General features: G+C 52.7%; 1 protein-coding gene across 1 annotated transcript; it reads right to left on the bottom strand.

Moving 5' to 3' along the window:
• Positions 1-3,341: 3,341 nt before the first annotated feature.
• Positions 3,342-7,402, bottom strand: fam136a (family with sequence similarity 136 member A). Its single transcript, XM_078206736.1, has 2 exons — positions 7,238-7,402; positions 3,342-5,495 (listed from the first exon to the last, which is right to left on the bottom strand). Exons 1-2 carry the CDS (start codon positions 7,370-7,372, stop codon positions 5,307-5,309), a joined length of 324 nt encoding a protein of 107 aa, XP_078062862.1. The 5' UTR covers positions 7,373-7,402; the 3' UTR covers positions 3,342-5,306.
• Between the last annotated feature and the right edge of the window lie 2,864 nt (positions 7,403-10,266).

Genomic DNA, 10,266 nt, shown 5'->3' with positions numbered 1-10,266 from the left:
GGAGAATGGGATCAAAGGTTATGGGGAGAAAGCAGGATCTGGCTACTGTGTTGGACGATCAGCTGTGATGGTGATGAGCGGCGGAACAGGCTCGAAGGGCCGAATGGCCTCCTCCTACCTTCTAGTTTTCTCTGATAAGGAGGCACTGGAGGGAGAAGCAGAGATTTACAAGGAAGATGTCTGAAACGCTTGGGTAAGAAATGGTGAACAGGTAGGCTGATTCTCTGAGAAAAGGCTGTTCAGATGACCTAACCGAGCACTTCAAAGTTCGGAGAGGTTTCTGACGGAGTGGATAGAGAGAGAATGTTTCCTCTTGTGGGGGAAGAGCAGAACTAGAGGCCATCAATATAAGATCGACACCGAGAACTCCAATAGGGAATTCAGAGAAACCTTTCCACCCAGAGAGTGGGGAGAATGTGGAACTGGCTGCCACAGGGGGTGGTTGAAGTGAATAGGGTGGATGTATTTAAGGGTGGGTGTATTTAAAGGTGAGTTAGACAAACATATGAGGGAGAAGGGAAGAGAGGATGGTAGATTTAGATGAGAAAAGATGGGAGGAGGCTCGAGTAGAGCACTGACTGGATGGACTGAATGGCCTGTTTGTGTGGGGAAATCCGGTACAGACCAACAGAATTGGAAGAGGTTAGCGGAGTTAACCTGGACTCTGAGTGAACACGCCACCACATCATTCCATCCAAAGTGCAATAATTCTTATCTGCTTTTTAAAATTTGTCCATGGGATGAAGGTATCGCTGGCTGGGCCAGCATTTATGGCCCATTTCAGAGGGAATTTAAGAGTCAACCGCATTGCTGTGGCTCTGGAGTCACATGTAGGCCAGACCGGGTAAGGACGGCAGATTTCCTTCCCTAAAGGGAACCAGATGGGTTTTTCCGACAATGGTTTCATGGTCATCAATAGATTCTTAATTCCAGATATTTTTTATTGAATTCAAATTTCACTATCTGTTCTTTTTTAAGTTATATTTATTAGTGTCACAAGTAAGCAGTTGAACAGAGGGATCTGGGAATACAGGTACAGAATTCCCTAAAAGTGACGTCACAGGTGGATAGGGTCGTAAAGAGTGCCTTTGGTACACTGGGCTTTATAAATCGGAGTATCGAGTATAAAAGTTGGAGTGTTATGGTAAGGTTATATACCTACCTGATACACTGCAAGAAAGGATGTCCCGAGGCATGGTACATTGGGGAAACTATGCAGACGCTGCGACAACGGATGAATGAACACCGCTCGACAATCACCAGGCAAGACTGTTCTCTTCCTGTTGGGGAGCACTTCAGCGGTCACGGGCATTCGGCCTCTGATATTCGGGTAAGCGTTCTCCAAGGCGGCCTTCGCGACACACGACGGCGCAGAGTCGCTGAGCAGAAACTGATAGCCAAGTTCCGCACACACGAGGACGGCCTCAACCGGGATATTGGGTTCATGGCACACTATTTGTAATCCCCACAGAGTTTCACTGGCTGTCTTGTCTGGAGACAATACACATCTTTTTAGCCTGTCTTGATGCTCTCTTCACTCACATTGTTTTGTTTCTTAAAGACTTGATTAGTTGTAAGTATTCGCATTCCAACCATTATTCATGTAAATTGAGTCTGTGTCTTTATATGCTCTGTTTGTGAACAGAATTCCCACTCACCTGAAGAAGGGGCTTGCAGCTCCGAAAGCTTGTGTGGCTTTTGCTACCAAATAAACCTGTTGGACTTTAACCTGGTGTTGTTAAACTTCTTACAAGGTTATATAAGGCATTGGTGAGGCCGGATTTGGAGTATTGTGTACAGTTTTGGTCACCTAGTTACAGGAAGGATGTAAATAAGGTTGAAATAGTGCAGAGAAGGTTCACAAGGATGTTGCCGGGACTTGAGAAGCTGAGTTACAGAGAGAGATTGAATAGGTTGGGACTTTATTCCCTGGAGCGTAGAAGATTGAGGGGAGATTTGATAGAGGTGTATAAGATTTTGATGGGTATAGATAGAGTGAATGCAAGCAGGCTTTTTCCGCTGAGGCTAGGGGAGAAAAAAACCAGAGGGCATGGGTTAAGGGTGAAAGGAGAAAAGTTTAAAGGGAATATTAGGGGGGGCTTCTTCACGCAGAGTGGTGGGAGTGTGGAATGAGCTGCCGGATAAAGTGGTAAATGCGGGGTCACTTTTAACATTTAAGAAAAACTTGGACGGGTTCATGGATGAGAGGGATGTGGAAGGATATGGTCCAAGTGCAGGTCAGTGGGACTAGGCAAAAAATGGTTCGGCACAGACAAGAAGGGCCAAAAGGCCTGTTTCTGAGCTGTAATTTTCTATGGTTTACATTAACACTGCAATGAAGTTACTGTGAAAATCCTCTAGTTGCCACACTCTGGTGCCTTTCAGGTACACTGAGGGAGAATTTAGCATGGCCAACACACCTAACCAGCACGTTTTTCAGACTGTGGGAGGAAACTGGAGCCCCTGGAAAAAACCCAAGCAGACACGGGGAGATGGTGCAGACTCCGCACAGACAGTGACCCAAGCCGGGAATGGAACCCAGGTCTCTGGCGCTGTGAGGCAGCAGTGCTAACCACTGTGCCACCGTGCTGCCCCAAAGTGTTGTCATTTACACTTATCTGCATTTGCTTTATTCAGTAAGAGTTTTAACACCAGGTTAAAGTCCAACAGGTCTATTTGGTAGCAAATAATTTGCTTTATTCATACATGGGACATGGGCGTCGCTGGATGGCCAACGTTTACTGCCCATCCCTAGCTGGCCAAGAGCACGACATTCTGCACTCTCTCCTTTCCTTCTCTATGAATGGTATGCTTTGTCTGTGTAGCGCGCAAGAAACAATACTTTTCACCGTATACTAATACATGTGACAATAATAAATCAAATCAAAATCAGTTGAGAGTCAACCACATTGCTGTGGCTCTGGAGTCACATGTAGGCCAGACCGGGTAAGGACGGCAGATTTCCTTCCCTAAAGGGAACCAGATGGGTTTTTCCGACAATGGTTTCATGGTCATCAGTAGATTCTTAATTCCAGATATTTTTTTTATTGAATTCAAATCCCACCATCTGCCGTGACGGGATTCGAACCCGGGTCCCGTTGCCCTGGGTCGCTGGATCACGAGCCCAGTGACAATACCACTGCGCCACCTCAGTTAAGTCTTCTCCCCATTTCACCATGAAGCTTATCACCCTATCTTGCTTCCGCTGCTGTGTCGGTGTTATCTACCATGGCGGAGTGGACTCGATGGGGCAAACGGCCTAATTCTGCTCCTATATCTTAGGAACTGGTGAACAAAGCGTGGCCTGCCTACATAGGTGAATCAAACACGTGAAAGGCAAATGTTCAAAATCTTTTTTTTTAATTGGACACACACACACACACACGCAAGAAAACTTCACAGTTAAACCAACTCCAGCCCTGAAGATGGGCACGAGGACGAAAAGTCTTCACAGCACATCGCCCGCGGTAGCTCCTTCGTAACGTAAAGGCCCCACGCTTGCATCACACGCTGACAAACAACGGTACTTTTCTTTGGTCTCTGCTTTCAGGGGAGGACTTTCAAATTGTCTTTATTTATCTCTGAGGTTCAAACGTGACACAGGGCAGCAGCAGTGCAGAGCAGGAGGACAACAACCTTCCCACTCGTCACACGGCGCTCTCGGGAAAGGTTTCAAAGAGCCCCACAAACTCACAATTCGCTTTGGCTTCTCTGCGGTCGATGGCATCAGAATCCGCGCAGGATCAAGCATGTTCCGGAGGCCAGCTCAGTAGAATCTGCCCGAATACGATGTGACTTTTTTTTAATTGAGGGGCGGGTGGGGGAAGAATTTGGGGAAAGCTCGAGACTGACGCACAGATACGATCCGTAATAACAGTTCGCCAGGCAGATACGAAATAACGTCACCGCTTCCGAACTCGTGAAAAGAGACGGGTCGCCAAAGTTTTTCACCTTGCACTCATCAGGACAAACGCAAGAATGCCGAATTTCAAACTCTGGCAACGATTTAGGCTATGCTCCGTTGACAAGGCGAAATGTTTCGGCAAACACCTCTCTCCCCCTTTTCAGCAATACTCCCGTTTCGCCTGCCAGGCTGTGACCGCAGGGCGCCGTACCACTTACAGCGCATTACACAGCGGGAAACTGATGGACTCAACTTATACAACTCAATATCGATCGGCAGAATCCAAATTGCAGAAACGTCAAACACAAACATTGAGTGAGGGGTAAAAAGATCACAGAAAGTGGGGCGGGAGGCAGGGGGAATGTAGCAGCCAATCCCACACACTGGATGTGTTTCGGGGACGGAGGCAGTAGTGAGGGGGGGGGTAGTTAGAAGCACAGTTATTGCCTCCCTCGCCCTGAGAAATATTTAGCAGTTGTCTGCTGTTGCTTGGTACCAAGTACTTTATCCGTCACTACAACCAATCAGATTTTTAAAAAAGCACAAATCGAAATCTCTGGGAATAAGCGCACAGATTTCGGAGCACCAGACAAAATCTGTGCCAAGTCCAGCCCCAATCCCATCGACCCCAGACAGGCCCAAGCAGAGAGTGAGGAAAAATATCGAGAAGAGAGACGGTTCGCAAAGTGCAACTCAGTTGAGTTCATAACCGGAGTGACACTTCCTCCCCACTCCATAACACGTTAGGCCCTGTAGGAAGCTTGCTACCAGTTCAGCATCAGTCACGACAGTCGTCGGCACTATCACCGTGCTTCCTGTGCGTACAACAGTCAGTGGGTTGACATGTTTGTGCGTGAGAGAGAGGTGAGAATGAGTATCAGAGCGACTCAACTAATCGGCTCCACTGACATTTCATTCTCTCTCTCTCTCTCTCTCAAAGTTGTCAGAACCAGCTTGGGGCGAGAGCAGGGAAAGGGGGGTGAGGGGAGGGGATGGGAGAGTGGGCTTCTGATGCCCATCTGACCCCGCGCTGGTTTGAGCATCAGGGCTCAGCTTGGCGACAGAGAGAGAGACAGCCCTGCCTCGCTGCCCGAGATGTCACGCAGAGACCCTGACCCACCCGGCTGCGACCCTGGCTCTCGGCTCCAATCAACCTCAGTCTGGAGTCCACGGTTGGCCGCCGTGGGTGCGTCGTCGCCACGGGTTGGGCAGATCCCACCAGGATGGGTTGTCCTTCCATGATGGGAGGGGTGCAGTGTGCTGCTTGGGGGTGTGGGAAGAGGTTGGTTCACTGTGATGTCCCTACTCCAGTGCGCCACCCGCCCCTTCTTCATCAAAGGGCGGGGGACGGGTGGGTGGAGTGGGGAGGGGGGGTGGGAATTACCTAGCTTTAGTCCAAGCCTCATTTTGCTATGGATGTTAACGATTCCTTTAGCGTTCGGGTCATGCTCGGGATGAGGGCGGTATGATCGTCCACGCACTTGGTAACGCACGACTCCACTTTTAGCCGCACGTCGGGCTCCTTGACCCCGGAGTCGAAGGCGTCCCGGCCTTTGTCGTTGCAGTCCATCATGCAACGCTGCAGCCGGTTCTGTAACAAGAGCAGACGCAAACGCGGGCTGAGAAATCGAGCGTCACAATCGAGCGTCAACCCATTCGGCCGCTTACTGGCGACACAAAACACTCTACCCCCTCCGCCAGCCTTCACCTCGGAAAGGTTTGTGCTCTGTGCGCCCCACCACCCCATCCCGCCCCTGAACCCACTCAGGTCTCATTCCCAAATCTTGGGGTCCGAGTTCATAGGACGCTCAAAGCAGCTGTGCGGGTTGAGGCTGTGGTTAAGGCGGCGTATGGTGTACTGGCCTTCATCAATCGAGGAGTTGAGTTTAGGAGTCCGGGGATAATGATGCAGCTATATAAGACCCTGGTCAGACCACACCTGGAGTACTGTGCTCAGTTCTGGTCGCCTCATTACAGGAAGGACGTGGAAGCCATAGAAAGGGTGCAGAGGAGATTTACAAGGATGTTGCCTGGGTTGGGGGGCATGCCTTATGAGGATAGGTTGAGGGAGCTCGGCCTTTTCTCCTTGGAGAGACGAAGGATGGGGGGTGACCTGATAGAGGTGTATAAGATGTTGAGAGGTATTGATCGAGTGGACAGTCAGAGGCTTTTTCCTAGGGCTGAAATGTCTGCTACGAGAGAACACAGGTTTAAGGTGCTGGGGAGTAGGTACAGAGGAGATGTCAGGGGTAAGTTTTTCACTCAGAGGGAGGTGGGTGCGTGGAATGGGCTGCCGGCAACGGTGGTGGAGGCGCATTCGATAGGGTCTTTTAAGAGACTTTTAGATAAGTACGTGGAACTTAGTAAGATAGAGGGTTATAGGTAAGCCGAGTAATCGCTAAGGTAGGGACATGTTCGGCACAACCTTGTGGGCTGAAGGGCCTGTATTGTGCTGTAGTTTTTCTATGTTTCAAACCGAGGGGTCCTTTCGTTCGCAGGCCCTGGGACAAGTCATCGAGGTATCCAACGCAGAAATAGGCCCTTCGGCCCATCCCCTCCATGTTGGCCAGGTTGCCAAAACTGAACGTAGTCCCATTTGCCTGTGTTTGGGCCCATATCCCCCTAAACCTTTCCCATCCGTGTATCTGTCCAAATGTCTTTTAAATGTTGTCATTGTACCCGCCTCGACCCCCTCCCCTGGCAGCTCATTCCACACATCCTCTGAATGAAAAAGTTACCCCTCAGGTCCCCTTTCCCCTCTCACCTTTAACCTCTGCCCTCTAGTTTTGGACTCCCCTACCCTGGGGAAAAGACCTCGGCTATTCACCCTAATTTGTCCCTCATGATTTTCCATAAGGTCACCCCTCTCCCTCCTACGCTCCAGGAAAGAAAGTCCCAGTCCATCCAGCCTCTCCTTATAATTCGGAGCTGAAGCGAAATGGGCAGACCTACATAATCCTACAGTGCAGAAGGAGGCCATTCGGCCCATCGATGCTGCACCGACCACAATCCCACCCAGGCCCTATCCCCGTAACCCCATGCATTTACCCTAGCTCGTCCCCCTGACACTTAGCACGGCCAATCCACCTAACCCACACATCTTTGGACTGTGGGAGGGAACCGGAGCACCCGGAGGAAACCCACGCAGACACGGGGAGAATGTGCAGACTCCACACAGACAGTGACCCGAGCCGGGAATCGAACCCGGGTCCCTGGCGCTGTGAGGCAGCAGTGGCTAACCACCGTGCCACCTCCAAAACTCTCTCCCTGTCCCAGTGAGCATTAGGTTAAAAACCGCATGGTGTTTAATGAGTTGGAGTGAGTGTCTCTGACCTGGAATCTCTCGAGCTCTCCAGTGACTGCAGCTTGGGCCTTGGCAAGAGGGGCGTGACACCGCTCGATACACTGATGTACCTCTTCCATGGAGGCATTCCCGTTTTCACAGCAGTTCGCACTGCATCGGAACATCTTCCCCTGGAGAGGCAGTTTCAACACACACACATCAGCTGCATTAACTTCACCAGAGCACAACATAATGCTTCAACGCAATCAAACACCTCATCTATTCCCTATCCCTGTTCGAGTTACACACTCATAGCATCCCTACAGTGCAGGAGGCCATTCGGCCCATCGAGTCTGCACCGACTACAAGCCCACCCAGGCCCTATCCCCGCAACCCCACATATTTGCCCTGCATCCTATGCATCCTGGGACACTACGGGGCAATTTAGCATGGCCAATCCACCTAACCTACACATCTTTGGACACTAAGGGGCAATTTAGCATGGCCAATCCACCTAACATACACATCTTTGGACACTAAGGGGCAATTTAGCATGGCCAATCCACCTAACCTACGAATCTTTGGATACTAAGGGGCAATTTAGCATGGCTAATCCACCTAACCTACACATCTTTGGATACTAAGGGGCAATTTAGCATGGCCAATCCACCTAACCTACACATCTTTGGATACTAAGAGGCAATTTAGCATGGCTAATCCCCCTAACCTACACATCTTTGGACACTAAGGGGCAATTTAGCATGGCCAATCCACCTAACCTACACATCTTTGGATACTAAGAGGCAATTTAGCATGGCTAATCCCCCTAACCTACACATCTTTGGATACTAAGAGGCAATTTAGCATGGCTAATCCACCTAACCTACACATCTTTGGACACTAAGGGGCAATTTAGCATGGCCAATCCCTCTAACCTACACATCTTTGGACACTAAGGGGCAATTTAGCATGGCCAATCCACCTAACCTGCACATCTTTGGACTGCGGGAGGAAACCGGAGCACCCAGAGGAAACCCATGCAGACACGGGGGAGAATGTTCAAACTCCACAGACAGTGACCCAAGCCGGGAATCGAACCCGGGTCCCTGGCGCTATGAGGCAGTGGTGCTAGCCACTGCTCGACGCCAGGTGGCAAGCTATTCCACCACATGGGCCTTCGCAGTCAGCTGATGCACCCGCTCCGCCCACCCTTACCAGAGGAAGAGGAGGGAGTCTACTGTAATGGCCAGTTTGTGTCTTAGCTCCCGTTAATCTGCACTGGGGTTAAGGAGCAGTGAAATCCTGGCCTGCTTGTGTCACGGACCAGAGACACTGGCCCCAGTTATTTTTCAGTGCCCTGACACAGCTCATGGTTAGTGCGGGCGCACAGCTGCCAGAGCCCTGGGCTATGCTTACTGCGTGAGGAACTGGGTAGGCCCACCCCTTCCCTAGGCCGTGCAATGTTAACAGGACAATGAACTCGCTGTCAGTCCACAGTCAAACCTGAGACTAAGGTCACAGTTTACTGGGCAGCAGTGAGATCCCTGGCTCGCCCAACGCCCCCTCATATGCTTCTGGGACATGGTTCGTCTGCCGAACACCAGATTCCTGAAGCAAATCCTCTACTCAGAGCTCAGTCACAGGAGTAGACTTCCAGGTGGAGTGGAAATGGCCAGACGGTGGCAGAGTGGTTAGCACTGCTGCCTCACAGCGCCAGGGACCCGGGTTCGATTCCCGGCTTGGGTCACTGTCTGTGTGGAGTCTGCACATTCTCCCCGTGTCTGCATGGGTTTCCTCCGGGTGCTCCGGTTTCCTCCCAGTCTGAAAGACGTGCTGGTTAGGTGCTAAATTCTCCCTCAGTGTAACCCGAACAGGCGCCGGAGTGTGGCGACTTGGAGATTTTCAGTTACTTCATTGCAGTGTTAATGTAAACCTACTTGTGACACTAATGAATAAACTTTAAAACTAAAAAAAAAGCTTGAGGGATGTCCTCCAGTCCCCATCCCCGCCAACTCAGAACCCAACGGGGCGGATATCTAGAACTCCCCACCCCCCCCCAAACAGCTTTTAAAGGCCGGGGGAATTGCATATTTAATAAGAGTCTGATAATAATGACACGAAGGGACAAGGAAGCAGGGCCGGCTGATGGTGTTCAGATAGAGAGCAGCCACAATCTCACTGAATGGCCTCCTCCTGTTCCTCCCAAGATGAGGGCATGTGGGATGCGCCCCTCCCCCCCCAACCTCCCCACCTCCCCTCTCTCCCCCCTCTCCTCTCCCCTCCCCCACTCTCCTCTCACTTCCCCCCTCCTCCTCCGGGAGGGGGGGAGGGCAGAGGGGGGAGAGGGCAGAGGGGGGGAGGGCAGAGGAGGGGAGGGGAGAGGGGGGAGGGGAGAGTGGGGAGGGGAGAGGGGAGAGGGGGGGAGGGGAGAGGGGGGAGGGGGGAGGGAGAGGGGGAGAGGGGAGAGGGGGGAGGGGAGAGGGGGGAGGGGAGAGGGGGTAGGGGAGAGGGGGAGGGGAGAGGGGGGAGGGAGAGGGGGAGGGGAGAGGGGGGAGGGGAGAGGGGGGAGGGGAGAGGGGGGAGGGGAGAGGGGGAGGGGAGGGGGGAGGGGAGGGGGGAGGGGAGAGGGGGGAGGAGGGGAGAGGGGGGAGGAGGGGGAGGGGAGAGGGGGAGAGGGGGGGGAGAGGGGGGAGAGGGGGGGGAGAGGGGGAAGAGAGAGGGGGGGAGGGGTGAGGGGGAAGGGGGAGAGGGGGGAGGGGGAGAGGGGGAGGGGGAGAGGAGAGGGGGAGGGGGGAGGGGAGAGGAGAGGGGGAGGGGGGAGGGGAGAGGGGGGGGAAGGAGAGGGGGGAGGGGGAGGGGAGAGGGGGGGGAAGGAGAGGGGGGGAGGGGGAGGGGAGAGGGGGGAGGGGAGAGGGGAGAGGGGGGAGGGGAGAGGGGGGAGAGGGGAGAGGGGGGAGAGGGGAGAGGGGGGAGGGAGAGAGGGGAGGGGAGAGGGGGAGGGGAGAGGGGGGAGGGGAGAGGGGGGGAGGGGGGGAGAGGGGGGAGGGGGAGAGGGGAGGGGGGAGAGGGGGGAGGGGGG

This window comes from Mustelus asterias, unplaced genomic scaffold (assembly GCF_964213995.1).
Source record: "Mustelus asterias unplaced genomic scaffold, sMusAst1.hap1.1 HAP1_SCAFFOLD_1745, whole genome shotgun sequence".
Taxonomy (NCBI): domain Eukaryota; kingdom Metazoa; phylum Chordata; class Chondrichthyes; order Carcharhiniformes; family Triakidae; genus Mustelus; species Mustelus asterias.
This window is presented reverse-complemented; position numbering and strand designations above follow the sequence as displayed.